General features: G+C 36.6%; 1 protein-coding gene across 1 annotated transcript in view; it reads right to left on the minus strand.

Moving 5' to 3' along the window:
• Positions 1-13,421, minus strand: part of LOC134529049 (very long-chain specific acyl-CoA dehydrogenase, mitochondrial) — a 35,369-nt gene extending 21,948 nt beyond the window's left edge. The window contains exons 1-7 of the mRNA XM_063362745.1: positions 13,227-13,421; positions 10,215-10,419; positions 8,651-8,869; positions 4,304-4,428; positions 695-825; positions 423-598; positions 76-339 (exon numbers count right to left, since the gene is read on the minus strand). Coding sequence (XP_063218815.1) covers positions 76-339; positions 423-598; positions 695-825; positions 4,304-4,428; positions 8,651-8,869; positions 10,215-10,419; positions 13,227-13,291 — 1,185 coding nt within the window. The 5' untranslated portion in view covers positions 13,292-13,421. The remainder of the gene's footprint in view (positions 1-75; positions 340-422; positions 599-694; positions 826-4,303; positions 4,429-8,650; positions 8,870-10,214; positions 10,420-13,226) is intronic.
• Positions 13,422-17,844: the final 4,423 nt, after the last annotated feature.

Consider the following 17,844-nt stretch of genomic DNA (forward strand, 5'->3'; position numbering starts at 1 on the left):
GCTCAACTGTATTACTACTCCACAGCAAAATATTACCTTCATCAATACTCATCTGTCCTCAAGCGATTCACCCACCTTGGAAACTGCTGCTTCCAGTTGAAAATCTGTGGAGCCTTTATCCATGTTTGCACTTATCATGTAAGCAACAGACTCCGTCACATAGTGCATCAGAGCCATTCTTGCAATCTTCTCTTGTATTGCTCCAAAGGAATCAATGCGCCTGCCAAACTGCACGCGAGTGGTGGCATGTTCAACCGCTTTTTTCGTCACTGCTCGCATCGTACCAGACAGACAGGCAGCCATTCCAAACCTGCCATTGTTTAGAATGTTCATGGCGACCTAAAAGAAAAAAAATCAAACACTAAAAACAAACCAATTTTTAAATTTCATAAAAGGAATAAATAATATTGAGAGCTGCAAACCTTGAAACCTCCGCCAACTTCTCCCAACACATTCTCCGCAGGGATTTTTACATCATCAAAATTGACAGTGGCAGTATTGGAAGCCTTGATGCCCATTTTCTTCTCTGGTGGCCCGCTTGTAACACCTCCAAAACCTCTTTCCACAATGAATGCTGTAACTTGATCACGTTCAGCTCCTTGAAAATAAATTTTTGAAATGTACAGTTTGAAACACAAATATTATAAAATTAAAAACTAAAAAAAAATAAACAAAAACTTTGGACATAATTTACCAGTTTTAGGGTCTTTGACCGGGGTCTGGGCAAAGACTGTCATGATATTGGCTAAACCACCATTACTGATCCAAATCTTGCTTCCGTTCAGGACAAAGTGCTTTCCATCAGACGAAGGAACTGCACGACTCCTGAAAAACCACAGCAACATCTACTAGAACAAGCTAATAAAGCAAAGATGTTTACAAAAATAAAGTTAGTATTTTATTTTGATTGATTGATTGTTAGAAGATAATGAGGGACTACTTTATTAATACAGTATAACAGTATAAGCATTCAGATACAATACGATATACCAACTGACACAAAGTTACAAGCCTATATGTAAATGATTATAGTGAGAAATCAATGCTCAACTGAAAAAAATTTGAAAGGTAATATAACGAACTTGGCCTCATTAAACATATGAATTTTTAATTTCAGTTTCATCACTTATACTATAAAACTTACTAAGTGAAAATTTAACACTATTATATACTTATATTTAACCATTTCATAATTCTCACACGTGATAAAGAGTGTAATGTTTTAGTATTAATTTGTTAAGTGGCACTCGTACGTAATACAGGTATAAACTTTCCATAGTCTCAAATACTTTAACATGCATTGAAGATCTTTGCTGACTAATCTCAGATGTATTTTTCAGTATTAATACATAACCAAAAAAAAAATTTTTAACTTTCTACCAATGAATTATACTTATATGCACGTATACAACCAAATTTACCGAAAAATTTTAAAAAATTAAATGTTAGAAATGGTAAAAACATTCAGGCACGTACACTGAACAGTGAATTATTTGCTAGTGTTGAAAGTGTAAATTTTTTATCATAATATTTAACTAAATATTAAGTAAATGAAAAGTAAAATGTCTAAATTTTTGTGAAAGTTGTTATTATTTTAAGGACCAGCCAAAAGTGGTAAATAAAAATGAGGAATTTCGTCATTATAAATAGGTAAAAGCTGTATAAAATTTTGTCAAAACAACTGTATAGCTGAGTTAAAAATCAATGATAAAAATTACAGGCAAAACAGGTTTATTTTTGTTTGTTTATTTTCTCCCTGTATTTCTTACACGAATATGTTTGTATACACTTTATTACCATTAGAATAGCATAATAAACCAAAGCAATTTAGTATAGAATGAATTTTGTATTTATTTTAAAGTCACTTTAGTGCACATGGCTTGCAGTAAATAAAAAAATTTATATGTTGCAAAAGCAATTCAAAATTATGATAGAATTAAGAATGTCCATTGAAATAAATAGGAAGCATAATTTAAATGTTTTGGATTTTTAAACCAGTACGCAGGTCAGAAAATATCTGGCCATACAACGAAAATGCTCTTTCACTGTAGACATTTGAAACTGGTATACACAGGATTGCTAAAGTGACACAAAGTTGCCGTGTTCACTTTGCAAACCTTGCAAAATGTGGCAGATGTCAGCAGTGAGCCCTTCTTTGAAAACATTGGAAACATGCATCTAGAGGAAAATGGTTAGCAGTTGTGAACAACTACCGTATTTACTCGCATATAGGTCGCCATCGCAGATAGGTCGCACCCATAATTTGAGGTCTTGAATTTGGTATTTAAGATTCCCCCCATATAGGTCGCACCGGTAATTCATTACCGCGCCGTGCACCTTGCGCGGAGAAATGTCATTGTACTCGATCAGCTGCTGTTACGGCACGCCTGCTGGCTCTCTTTGTTCACTGAGCTGCGCATGCGCAGTATAACTCACTCAACGCTCCGCCCAGACTCGTGACCTTGCATCAGCAGCCAGCCAATAGATGCGAGCTTAGCGGAAAAAAATATAAGCTCCACCTCCCGTGTACCAGTTTTGTCCAGTTTATTGGTATACGCACCAGTTTTCTCGCTGCCGTGACACGTTCAAGTTTACGTCCATCTTGATGTCTTGATACCAATAATTAATTAATTACGATCCCCAGAAATAAATTGTTAGTTTAAAAAATATGCGTCAACTGTACAATACTTCCGAAATTATAAAATACGTATAAAACAGTTACCAAGACTCCGCTCATTTTATCTTGTGAAGTTTGTATCGTACCAGTATTTCGGTTAAGTTGTGGCATAAATACAGTATCAGAAATTAACAATCAGCCACGTTCATACATTCGTGAGTTTACGTTTTTCCCTCGTGCATTTTAGATTGTCTCCTGCTATAATTACTCAGACTTTTACACGCCTAGGCTTAAATTATTACATGTTTAGAAATAAAAGCAACTTTTCATGTTATAAAATATGTTTATTTTGCGATTTAAAATGTTCATTGCCGGCTATAAACGTTACGTTTTTCACGATGTTTTTAGGCCTACTAGCTAATCTTATCTACTCTTAAAGTACCCATGGTATTTTCTGGTTGTTTATGGTTGTTACGTGACGTAAATAGAGGGATGGATTCGATTTTTGAGTCGTAATTTGCGTGAAAGTATTGTATTGGACTAAATGGGAACTAAACGGGACCTGTAGAATATAGAGCAAATAACGGGAAAACGTAAATAACGGTAACGTAAATAAGGGGTTTCGCTGTATGTGTACATTGTAAATAAATTAGCCTATACCTATATAAACTTCTTTTTCGCATTTTAAAGCAAAATATTGCAAAAAAAAGTTCCTCAAAAATTTTAAAAAAAATTTTTCTTCACATATAGGTCGCACTTCATTTTTCCCCCATCAAATCTGGTAAAATTGCCGCGACCTATATGCGAGTAAATACGGTACTCATCAACATTTTCGCTCAGTGTTTCGAGCAGCAAACAGTTTCCCAACCGTGCTAAAGAATTCTTTGGCAGTGTAACAAATCAATCCATGAGCTTCAATCTGTATGTCTGTCTCTGTCTGTCTCTCTCTCTCTCTCTCTCTCTATATATATATATATATATATATATATATATATATATATATATATATATATATATATATATATATATATGTATATATATATATAAAAACAAACACACACAGACCCACCCTCTTCCATTTTTTTTCAACAAATTTTTTTAGACATCTGCACAAAATAATGCCCCCTTGATTTTTAGTTAATTGCTTAAACCACTTTCAGCATGGAACAATTAAATTTAAGTTAACAGAGGAAATTCCTTAAAGTAAAAAAATTGCCCCAAAACTAAAAATTTCAAAAATTTTCCCCCAAAAACATTTTAAATAAAATAACTTATTTTTTATGAGTAGTTATGGATAAAAAAATCTTAATTAAATCCGAGATGATAAAGCATTACTTTTAAAAATAAACTTTTTTGGTATAAAATGACTCAGTGGGGTCTACCCCCGATTTTTTTGCAAATGGGTGAAGTAAGCTGATAATTATTATCAAGATACGTACTTCTGTTTACCACATTAATTCAGTCAATGCTATATTTTATAAACACCTGCTATCATTTTGAGACATTACACCCAATTCATTAATTTTACAAATGACAGTTCCATAATCACATTTACCATTACTAATAAACCATTATTTTAGACATACAAAAGTCAACCACAATTTTTCTTATTCCAGAACATAAAATGTTTTTCAACCAAATTCAAATTCACAACAGTTTGTATGTGTTAATGAGTCACGCCGTCACCTTATTGAGCCAGCATCACTGCCCGATGATGGTTCAGTGAGACAGAAAGCCGCAAACTCTCTTCCCGTTGTCACTCGAGGCAAATACTTTTCTTTCTGCTCTGCAGTGCCAAATAACAAGATTCCCTGGGAAACAGGCCAAAACAGAGGTACATTATATCATTCCTTGTAAAATAAAATACATTAAATGCTTTTTCTGTTTCAAAATGATTTAAAGAACATACTACAATATTGTTTTTAACATATACAAGAAGGCTTTTTCAGTCTTGAAATAAAATTAGTAGCAAAATAACCCTCACAGAAAAATATGCAAAGGCAACTTCAAGTGTGTGAGTGTAAACATATACATACATATAAAATTTCCAAATACAGTAAGTCCTCGGTTTACGTCGGGGTTACGTTCCTGAAAACCGTGACGTAAATAGAAACGACGCAAAATGAGCCATGTTTCATGCCACCGGCCGGCCACGGCCCAAGGTCGGCCGGAAGCGCTGGCATACAGACGTGACAACGGGCAATTTTATCAGCAAATTACAACCCACAGCGTGGGAAACAAGTCCAACTAGTACTTCTCAGCTTTATAGCATGGTTATTTAACCAGCTGCTTTATTACCTTAATTGATCGAAATATAAAAACAGATATATAGTCGTTTGGAAGACATCTTATGAAGAAAAAATCATAAATTGCAGTGAGCTGATACTGTAGGCCTACTACAAACGCATTTAATCACGATAAAGTTAACAACGGCACGTTTAAAACTCCGGCCAACTCAATGATATCATAGCGACTGAAGTGTAGAGCTGTCCTGTAGCAAACCGTATGTATTCGTTACTGAGTAACGGGTGCGGCATCTAGTAACGAGTAACGAAACGTTACACACGAATGCATTTCGTTACTCGCATTTTTCGTATGTTTTACACATGCGCGCGCTTATTCGTTACAAAGAACGATGTTTGTTTATTAAGAAAAGTATAATTTGGAAATTCGTCGTCCAAGTTTTTTACTGTTTATTAAAGGTATTGTGTGTGTAGACAAAGTTTGAGATTGGAACAGAAACAACGTAAGAAAGTATTTTTTACAAATTATAAATATGTATGTTTTTGTTTTTTATTATCGCGTATTTTCACTTTTTTGTTCTTATCTTAAAAGAGATATTATAATAAAGCTGCTCTAATGAGATTTTATTGTTTCTTGGTTAACAAAAGCTGTTAATTATCAAATACTTTTAATTGTTTATATTCGATTTATTATTATTTACGCGACGTCATACTGTACGCGTACGAAATACGACTCGATTCGTTGCTATTACATAACATAGAATGTTATGCGGTATCAGAAGTAACGAGTAACGATACGATAGTAACGAGTACTAATTGTTATAGTAACGAATACATACGGGTACACTTTTTTAAGTTACTTTTACACCTCTACTGAAGTGCCAAGGAGTTGGACGAAAAGGGGTAGGAGAAAATGCTGTGTCGTTGCGGGAAGTAGATAACACTTCTACGTGCGAGATACGTGGGTGGCCGAGCGGGCGGGCTGGTAGTATTGCATCACCGCGCGGAGAGCAGCGGAGAGCAGGAAGCGTCCCTCATGATGTATGATAAGATAAAGCGGTGAACGTGTAGCTTACGCTACATAGCGTAAATTAACTACCGAAGGAAACAAAGAATTATAAACGAATTATATGCGGTTCTTTGGTTAAAATAAAGATTTACGGTCATTGTAAACGACGTTAATGTGAATTGGCGACAACTTAAATTGAAACATGAGTACTCAAACATTAGCGACGTTAATCCGAAACGACGTAAATCGGTACGACGTAAATAGAGGACTTACTGTATGTACAGTGCAGGCATAGACAACATTCAAGAGCTACATCACATTCATATCCTATCAATAAAAACAGTGTATGTAGTTATGAACTATATTTTTATTACTGGAAGCTTGGATTTTATGTAAAATCATCTGTTGTGGATGTGAATGGAAATTTATATTTGTTTATTGTACTTAAGTCTGATAAAACTAAAGGCCTGGTCTTCTGGAACACATTTTACATAGGGCCATCCACAGCCAAGCTGTAACTGGCCCAAGCAAGAGGCCGTGATTATATGATTGTCTAGCCAATCAGGATTCTGCCGAGCATAAGCTCAGTTTATCCAGTTTTCTGGAATCAGTTACAATCTTCTTCCCACACAGCGACTTAAGTCTCGATGGTAGGCTTTTGTGGCCAGAAGACCAGGCCTCAAGAGTTTCAGAGCCCTTGAGAATAGCTGCAACATAGCAAGTCATCACGTTGAGCACATCACTGTTTCATCGGACCAGGTCTCAAACCAAAAAAAAAAGTTAAAAACTCTAGCTATGAAAGCCTACAATCAAAATGTTCAAAACTATTTCACGTATTGATAAAACAATTAGGATAAAATATTTTGTAAGTAAGCATATGCACTGAGTTATAAACATATAGCGAAGTGAGTCATGCCAATATTACTTTTATTACACCAGATTAATAAACAATAAATAAACCACATAGATGCAAAAATTTCTCTGCTACTACACAGTATGCAATGGAGCCCGATACTTTCTGTTAAACGAATAAAATCATTCATTAACACTGATTCCTGTTCCTATCAAAACACATTTCAGACCAGATGCAAGACCGGATAACATTATCTTTAAAAAACAGCTCATTAAAAATAGTTGCCTTCAAATAATATGAACATTAATACACAAATTACCAACAACGATGGCAACTGATTAAAAGGCAATGTAAATGAAACAATCATTAACAAACAATAACTCGCCAATAAGTTACAAAGCGAAACATTCTAGTAAAACACAGTAAATAGAAAACAATAGAAAAAAATATGAAATTTTAATCTTATTCAGAACTTTCAATGAGAATTTTGTTTTAATTATTCTATTTTACATATGAGAGGCCATAAACTTTAATTAGCTAAAATTACTAATTACAGGTGTCAGGCTGTCAAACCCCCCAGTTGAAATACAATTTTTTTTTTATTAAATTTAATTCAATTATATATTTAAGAATTTTAAGTAACAGGTTTAAAACGGAAATTTTTTTTTACAAAATCCTATCTATTACAACATGTAAAATTGGTCAAAACTTGGCATTCAAAAATACTTTTTATCAACTCGCCAATCATTATTCAAGCAATACTTCAGAATAATCTCTACAAATTTCTGAAATTAAAAAGGCTATGGCACAGATGTGACTATAATATGAAACACTTTCTCAAGCCTTTCACTAGGTCTCATTTTTAATCTACATACAGACAATCACAATTTATGGACTAAAATAAAACCAACATATTTACTTTGAATGTAAGATACTAATACAAAATGGACAACTAATCAACCTGACAGTCAGTATGGCACCAAGGTCACCGCCTGCCTGGGCACACATATGACGTACAGAGCTTCAGAAAAAAAAAACTTACAATTTAAAAACTACTCAAGATATCCGAGTTATGAAACGTTTACAAAAAGCACCGAGGGTTAATGAGTAGATCCGTTTCCGTACTTTGTTTTTTCAACTCTAAGTTTGAGGCTAGCACGTGCGTTTTCAGAATAATTTTTTTTTTGGCACGAATCTCCTGGTAGAGATTTTTGAAAGCAATCAAGGTTCTTAGGGATCGTCCATTAATCACATGAGGCTCGAAAAGGGGGGGGGGGGGGGTGAGAGGGTCGGGAAAAATCACGAAATATCACAGGGGGAGGGGGGTGTAGAGAGATATCACGTGTATTTATTTATTTTTTCGCCCGATTTCTACTAAACCGAAAAGCGACTCGTGACCTTGACTCGCCGTAGCCAGGCAACAATATCCCCGCCCGCCGCAACATGAACCACCCGGCTCGGCTTGCCAGTCGCCAGTAAGACTGTGATTTTGGCGCCGAATACATGCGTAAATCACTTATAAACCTTTCCTTTATTATTTTTATGCCAGTGAGAATAAACCTGCAACCTTAATGTGTGTCTGGACATTTTTATCACTGTGCTTAATTTTCCAGAATTAAATTAGATTATACCTACCTATATTTAAAGATAATATTCTGAAATTTTTAAAAATATTTTGTACCAAAAAAATACACATGATTTATTGGAGGGAGGGGGGAGGGGGTAGCCTAAAACCTCACCACAAATCACTACGGGGGAGGGGCAGTTAAAAATTTGCTAAAAAAAATCACGTGATTAATGGACGACCCCTTACTTTACACTTCTAGCTTCATTTATATGCCATAAAATGTTGTGGTTGTTGCTTAAATGTGGTAAGTTCCCCTGCGCACGACGAGAAGACTGCGGGCCAGTCCACAGCAGCAGGGCACCTTGAAGCCGATGGACTGGTGAGCGCCAAGCGTGATGCCGACTCCCAGGTCGTGGGCCCCCACCACCTCCACCAGGCGGGCGTACTGCGTGTTGCTCAGCCCCAGCCCACCCAGCTCCTGGGGGACTTGCAGGCCGAACGCCCCCAGCTCCCACAGTCCCTCCAGGGACCTCTCGTCCACCCTCTCCAGGCTGTCGTTCTTCATCGGGTCGTTCGTTTCCTGGGGAGAAACCAGACAGACACCGTGCCCACAGCACATTTATCATGCATTAATAATAAGTAGAGACCCGGAAAATTCGCGGGTTCATTTCGTGTTATGCTAAAATTCAAATAATTACACCTTAGTGCTGCTTCTGCCATTGGTCCACTGTTAATCTGGAGGACAGAGGGCCAATTAGAGACCCTCACTCATAGAAGTGTCGAATCACAGGCCACCCGGTCGAGACGACTCACAAGTCAGCAGCCAATGAACAGTTGGCATTTGCCCGAGTGTGTAGAGGATATTGGAGTCTATCCTGGAGGTCATCGAACCCGCGAATTTTCCGGGTCTCTAATAATAAGTTGGCCTGTACAATGTAGGTTTTTTTTTTTTTTTTTTTTTAGCTTGAATCAAATATGAATATCAAATTATTCTCAAATAAGAATATTGAATTTGAATGAGAATAAGAATCACACTAAAAAAAATCTTTTTCATGTCATGTAACAAATTCTCGAAAATTAGACAAATAATACTAAAGTGAAAGGTTGGGTATGTTAAGACAGCTACAATAACTATATTGTAAATGTCTGTTAAAATATTCTAATAATTTTTTTTTAATTATGCAGCTAACCTAACTTCACCTAACCTACCTTAACCTAACCCACCAACTACTTAAACTTTCATTTTAGTTTCTATTCACTTTATTTTCCACAATCTCATACACTACAAATTGATACAGAAAATTTTCGCGAAATGCAAATTATCATGAAATCCATTGCAATCTATTTTATGAAGAAGAGAATCTTTTTTTTTTAAATGATGTATTCCCAAATTAGTGACTGAATGAAATTATATTTACATATTTAAAACCTAGTTATTCACTGGTTTTCATTGTTAACGGCAACCAGATAAATTGCATTTCAGTTCAGCAATATTATAAACATATTTTTTGGTAATTTCAACTGGAATCTTAAACAATTACTTATGTTTATATATATATATATATATATATAAAGGTCGCAACATCAGTTTTGTCATAGATATATACATACAGCAAGTGAGCTGCTACTGTATCACATGGTGTTAGTTCAATTACGACTATTGATTTATACGCAGTTGAAACTAGTTGGATTTTTGGAAAAATTTCAATTTCTGTCATTCCAAAAATCAGAAAGAAAATAATTTACGATAGCACAGTCGAATGACTGTTGTGAATACATTTTGCACTGTTGTGCTGCAATGGCTCACGGTGTCACGCCAGGAACTTGAGTTCGAACCTACAAGTCTTGCCACATGAGCACCATCACCGTCTGCATGCATCCAGCGAAGGAAACAAAGAGCTTTATGAACTTTCAAAGATACACACCTGGAAAAACCTTTCAGTTGGATCTACTAACATGGAGAGAGTTTCTCGTTGCTCCTCAGTCAGTACTTCAGGATACGGGAAAACCTGTTTGCTTTCGACCACACCCCTAAATAAATTCATCACAAATGATTCGGATTCTTTGACAGCTGGCTGCTTCGACTTTTCCGGCTTCTCTTCCAACTTGCTGGCTGCAGTTGCCAGACATCTAGAAACAATTAACAGTATTTCCTTTATGGTACTTTTCCGCTTTTTTGAAGAGGCCAGGCGGAATACTGCCGTCATGGTAGATTTCCGATACGGCAGTCTTCCGCGCCCCTTTTAAAATTTACATGTAAACACAGTTTAACGTACATTTATCTAATCCAAATGAATAAAGTGACGTCACAAATTGTTAGACAGACATAGATAGATGCGCAAAAGCACACTGTTGTTATAGTATATCAGGGTAACAGTATATCAGGGTACCTGGTGAACCAATTTCATAACTTTATCAAGGCATTTTATAAATTTTTTTTACAACAGCATTTATATAACTGGGTAAATTTTTACACACAAATCATTAAACGTAATACAAATTAAATCTTCTAGACGAAGGAACGAGACCATTTTTACGTCCAATAAATTAAAATTTCCACATGACGACTTCAACGGACAGTCATCAAATATTTATACCTAACGTGTGACTAAAGTTGAGGAAGTTTTTAACTGTGGAAAGCTTTGATGTTAAAAGCCTCTTCACAAATGTGCCTGAACCAGAAACACTTGCAGTTATAAAAACAGAATTGGAAAATGACAGCACTCAAAGAAAGAACAGAAGTATGTACCTATCTGATCGCACATGGAACTTATCACTCTGTGTTAAAAACAACATATTTTCAATTTTAAAACGAACTCTACAAGTAAACAGAAGGAATGGCAATGGATTTTATGGCCAATATTTTCATGGAAAATTTCGAGCAGGAAGCACTGAACACAACTAACACCCTACCTAAATTCGGGCTTCGCTATGTTGATGACACTTTTCTTGTCTGGCAACATGGACCTAAAAAAAATATAAATTTGTTTTGAAATTTACACTTTTATAAGTGGTAATATTTTGGTAGTCATGAGTTATTTCAGTTGAGGACAATTCTTCAGAAACTAATAAAAAAACTATTATATTAACTTCACTATGTTCAATAGTGATGTCACACTGTTAATCCGAAAGCCTCTGAAATTTTAATTTGTTTTCTTTCACTTTCACGACTTTTCCCAATTTTTGAAAAGTATATTTAGGTATTCTAAAAACTGGTATAAAAAAAATAAAAATCATGATAGTATTTACTTAAGTATTGATGTTTGGTAATACTATAAACAGTACTCAAACTATATATAAGGAACAAGTTTAAGTAGCCTATATACAGGGCATCTGGAAGAGATGTACGAAATGTGCGGCAAATAAGTAACGTTACCATGTTCATAGTTTTTATGTAAAAATATTTCACAATTCAATGTTTTTAGCAAAATCACTTGATAGGCAAAGGTTTATAGGCTCGAAAACTTCATCGCAAAACATAAATGATTTTTTATTTAATATCTTACTACGTAAATGTGTAGAAATGCAGCTTCTAGTATTAGAGTCTAATAATAACCAAGAGAAAGGTTGGTCACCTAAATTAATAAATAATAATATGTAAAATCTTGTTAAAACTGTAATTTATATATTTTCAAATGTAATTTTGAAGGGGAGCAACTTTTCTAGGAAAAAAATTAAACATTCCAAAATAAATTTTTTTTTTAACTTCCTAACAGGTTTTACAATCATTCTATAAGAGGGTGTTGTGATACTTTATGTAATTTACCACTAATTTACCATTTTAACAGTAGTTAGGTTAGGATTATATAGTATAAATCTGCTATTATTGTTAGAATGGTCAGTTGGGTTAGGTTAGCTAGATTTTAAATACTTTAAAATAGTATGTGCAGTTGGTTGGATTAGGTAGATTAAAATATATTTTTAAAAAGTGCAAATGTTTGATAAGGATAAGTTAGCTACATTAAAAATACTATAAAATCATCTCAATGGTTAGTTCAAAATAATGAATTTAAAATGTATCCAGGGTAAATTTTGAATATCTCGACTTTTTAAATTTAAAGATTCTAAGGTTACAAAAAAAAACTTGTATTGGCATTTTGAAACACTACTGTGTTTATTCCCAAAGGGAGATGAGAAATATGACACATGATTTGTACCTGTGACAGTTTGAATTTTCAAGCACTTGTTTACCTTACTACATGATGATAGCCATCATTACAAGTTGTATAACACTTCCAAAAACAAATTAATGGTGGTGTGGCCAGTGGTACCAACCAGTTAAAAAAAAAGCCATCTTTTTAAATCAAGAATACTGTTAATAATTGTAAGAATTATAGAAGAGTAGGAACATTGGTTTGGTAGGTTTAAATATTTATGTTGTGCTTCAGTTGCATAGCAGAGACAGGTTTCAACAAGAGATTGCCCTGATTGTTGTAGCCACCCTATTGCTTTCTTGATACTAGCTACAACTTGGGCATGTGTTTCTCCAGGGATCCTTAGGAATAAAGCGTAGCCAAAACTGTTTTCAAAAAGACGAACTTTAACGTATGTACATTACGAATGGGTCTAAGACTGTTTTCTACCCTTGTAACGTACTGACATTAAAGTTCATTTGTAACGTACTGACATTAAAGTCTCCGTCTTTTTGAAAACAGCCTACCATATTCCTACACGCTCAAGTTGCAGCTAGTATGAAGTAGAGTCTGCAAAATGCCTGATATGCCCTTTTATCTCTCACCTATATCATTCATCATTATTATTCCACACCAAATGTATAACAAGTTAACGAATTTAATTGCAGTTAAATTAATGAATTTATATTAATGTGCACATTCCCCTGAATAAATTATATAGTATCGACAAATTAAGAAATTGATGAGGACAACAATCTTTACAAAACAAATACTACCACGAAAACACTATACTGTTTAACTCACCTTCCAGTAATAATAGAGTATTTATTTGAAATTTTAGTAAAGCGAACACTTAATGTTCGGAACATTTTAGACAGAAAACAATACAATACTCTGAACTTGTTGGTTAGAAAAATGTAAAGTTCTTTAACTGATAGCTAGAGACCACTTTTCATTGTTGACGGGTGACCCCATTCTGCATGGTAGTGGCTCTGTTCTGAGCAAAAAGCCAGAAAGGAAGTAATTCAATAATGACATATCAATTTTAACCTCCACTATGTAATATTTCTTGCGTATTATTTCTTGATATTTTCTAAACATCTTTTCAATTTTTTTATTATCATTTGTAACCATGCATTTATGTTTTTTTTTCATTATTTAAATTTATTTACAATAAAACTAACGTTAATTGTTTACCAAATTTTTACCATTAATGTGTTTATAATATTTTATTTTGATGTCGTAGTGCCCTGAAATATATCAAAGGCCGGGTACCAGTAGGATAATAACGATCTTATTTGGCCCCGTAATAACGATAAAGTGTTAAGTTAAACAATCCAACCGTGAAAAACAATTACAGATAACTTATGATGCCTTAATATTATTGTGTGTTGACATAACATAGAACGCTCTAATTCCACCAACATAAGCTAACACGTCGCAACATAAGACAGAATATACATTTTTGTGAGATTTTTTATAAATATTTCCTTCATACTTGTTTTATAAATACGATTATAAGATATTACAATCTCGTCTCGAAATTACAAGTGTCTGTGCTATAAAACTGGTGTGAATGTACGAATGTACGAATGTAATTATTGCAGCATCGTAGCTTACATACTCCTTGGATAGCATTAAAACTGGAATTTAAGCACACTGTAAAACAAGAATAAATAATACTTGGACGACAACCATAGGTTCTCCCTTGGCTCACACAGACCTTTATGTCTCATAGCTGTTCCTTCGGAAAGGTGTGGGGAATTGCGTGACTAGAACTAGTACTGCATGGAGCCGGCACTTGTGGTTCGATAGCCGCAGCACATAACTATCCATATTCTCAGAGTGTTTTAATAGGTTTACATAAAAATGAACACAATATAGGACATTTTCTGTTTATTATAAATTATAAAGTAATTAAAAAACATTGTTCTGTGTGCGATTACATTTTAAAACATGGGCTAGCTCGACCATCGTTCTCTATACACTTTTGCACACTAAGACGACCCCTAGTGGACGGTTATCATTAGGGGCCTCATTCATTTACAACTCACTCTGCGCCGGGGTGAACATATGTGTTCACCGCAGATTCCTCATCATAGTCATTCATCACTGAGGTACCTAGTTACAATAGTTTAAGTTTTTGTAATCCTTTTGAAGTCGTCCGACCGACGGCCACCCTAAAGCCCGACCTGCAACCGCCAGTATTCAACCCCGCTAACGGAACGCGCCCCTAGCCATGGCTCACCCGAGTCAGGCGAGCCACCAGCAGACGGTAGAACCCGGCCCCATAATAAACAGACCAACATTACAGGCGACCACGTTGATAAAACACACACAGAATATAAACAATATTACGTATAAATTAAACGTTCGTTTAATGAAAGTGCGACGTAGGAGTGCCCGGGCACTCACGTGTGTAAATGTGTCGATACGTGTGTGAGTGTTCCCCTGGCGGCCTTCTGCCTAGATTAGTTAAGTAATTCATGTGACATAATTATTAACCCTTGTGTTTCGTTATTACCCCCTACTGGAGCAGTCCGGCAAAAGACGAACAGTCTCTGGTGTGACGTATAATTTTAAGAACATAATTCGTAAACATACTAACTCTAAATTGTAGAAGGGGTGAGTAATGTTAATTTAGCCTTAATAATTAATGTAGGAATTTAGCGCCCTTAAAATCTCTTGTGAACGTGTTAAATTAGAAAATAACGTAATGAGGTCAACCCTGGCGCGAGGGACACCGAGCCTCGGCCGGACGCCATGACATCATGCCAGAACAGCGCGACTCGTGGACCGGGGCGGACGCACGTCCCACGGAGAGACATCATCCATTGTCTGCATTGAACTCACTTCTGGTAATTATAGTCACTTCCTCGAAACCTCTTTTTATTAATCTCTCCGTGCGTACCCGGTCCAAATTTTCGGTCCAGGACTTAATCCGGCCGCATAAATTTTAAAACCCCCTGCACCACACTTGGTCTGCAGGGTAGTTTTCAGTATACGGCACGGGCCGCCTCCCAAACCACAGAACTTGAATTAAAACCAGTCACCCCGGCGCTGACAACAACCCGTAAGGGAACTTGGACGAATTTAGCTGCGGTCTGCGCTCCACTACAGTGGACACGAACACCGCCTCGAGACATAGATATACGGGATTGGCCGCCTCCAATCGTCCTCAACCCCCTTTGGTGTAAACAGGCTCAGAACCGCCTAGTGCCACGCTAATACGTAACATTTTAGTAATTTTGTGCGACGCCTTGAACCTGGGACATCCTTGAATAAACTTGTGCAACGCGCCACCACGTAACATTTTTGTAAACTTGTGCCGTAACTTTTCAGAATAACTTTGTGTAATTGTGTACCTTATGTATTGTGTGACGTCACCCTCTGTACGACATGGTGTGTAATCCACGGTATTACACCAAGCCCACAGTCGCATGGATAAACGACGCACGCCATTTGCCGCATTAATTCAACGCCTAATCAATTAACCATACAACTCCCAACCACCACCAAGTAGGGAATCCCTCATATCCCACGCAACACCGCTGACGGTCCTAGTAGGCCACGCAGGGGCAACCGACCCCACGACTCACCTATTGACTAGAAACAGAGCTAGTCTGGCGCCCATCTGGAAACACTACATCGACAACAGCCATTCCCGCTAGGAGCCGCACCGGGACTCGAGCCCGAGACCCCGGACGACGGCACTTTTGCATCAGTTACATGACTGATCCCAATCGTCCTGATTATAACACACCATCTGCTTAAATAATTATTGATCTAGCCTCCACCAGATGTTTTTCGATTTAATTCATAATTTTTTGTTCGTGTCTGACCACAAGGTGTAGTGCCATGTTCAAGTAACTTTTACCTAGCTACAAGGCACTCTAACTTAGCCTGCACAGAACTGCCCACAGGCCAAACATGCAACAAGACTTTATTACAATTAATTCACCTGGGACTTCTACGGCAGACCATGTGTTCCATCTGTGTGTAGCGTGGGCTACAGAGACCCTCTGCCAGGGCATTATACCAACAGTGGTATTGATCTTCACACCTTTAAGTGCCTGATATTTCACGTAAAAGGTTCTTTGTATTAGTGATTGTGTGACGTAACACTCCCCCATCCCAAGACATGTGGCTGACTGGTAACTTTGTGTAACTGTGATTAGGGTTAATGTATTCTGCAAACATACCACGGCAGCCATTGCGGCCCATGACTTTGAGCTGTTTGTATTTATAACCAGGACATGTTTAATGTAATAACTAATTCTCACGAAACCTGTAACAACTTCTGTACTGCCAGCATTCCCTGTTAATTAACCACAACTTCACTAATCGCGAGATTGCGACACATTGTGTGCTGGGACGAGCCTTAGCTCAGATTGCGAGACAGGCAATGTGCGGTAACAGCTCCGTGTATGAGAGCTGTTTGCATAGTAAACATAGTTTTGAAAAATCATATTTTATTTCGTAAGTAGAATAGCATCCTGAGTGGCTGTTGGTTTTTCTGGAGCCAAGAAACCCACTGCCTTGAGCCACCTAGCCAATAACCATCCCTAGAAAGCAGGATTGCCCACTGTGACATTTTGGGGTTGTGGACCCCTCCCCTAAAAAAATCGGCCCAAATTTGCCATTTGCACACTTTCTACCTGAAACTGAAGAAGAGAAACCTGGGGCTTGGTCTCTACATCTCTCTATAGGACTATAACACCGGACCTATGCTTTTGCATACAACCCATTTTAGAGGGAACAGGGCAGCAGTTGCATTGGTATGCCATTTTTTCCAGAGTCGATTATCTCATCTCAACAGGTAAGCCACATTTGGCATCGCATAGTTTACAACCTTTGTATCACTGACAGTGTAACTTCCATAGCTTAATTTCTCCAACTCTCTTTATGTAAGACTCCCTAACTTCGGTTGGTCTGGACTCGCCACCACATAATCTAATCATGTGTGGCCTTTATGGGACTTTAAGCATTATATGTAATCACGAAATTTCGCTCATCGCGTGTCACGTACCGGGTCCCATGTTATAATGATGTCACTTGATAAAAGTGTCTATAGAATTCCTTCTTTCTTTTGTAACTTTTTACATTAGGTAGGTACCTATTATGTTTGTGATTAGTTAAATTTTTTTTACGAAACATACTTAACGATTATGTCTATATTACAGCATAGAGGAAACCGTGTTTGTTTAATAATTTCATTGTGTGCTTGAGCACTGAACTGAAGGTTGCTTGGTAGGAATCGAACCTGGCACTATTCAATGTTTACGAGGGTGATAGATAATGGCTGTTGGTTAAAGGCGTTGATGGAATCCACCCACGGGTGCGAGCGTGTTGTCTCGATGCTAACTGAGAGATCACTACTGTTGTTCGGCGAGAGGATTTGACAAGATGCATCAGGCCTTGT

Source organism: Bacillus rossius, chromosome 2 (assembly GCF_032445375.1).
Source record: "Bacillus rossius redtenbacheri isolate Brsri chromosome 2, Brsri_v3, whole genome shotgun sequence".
Taxonomy (NCBI): Eukaryota; Metazoa; Arthropoda; class Insecta; order Phasmatodea; family Bacillidae; genus Bacillus; species Bacillus rossius.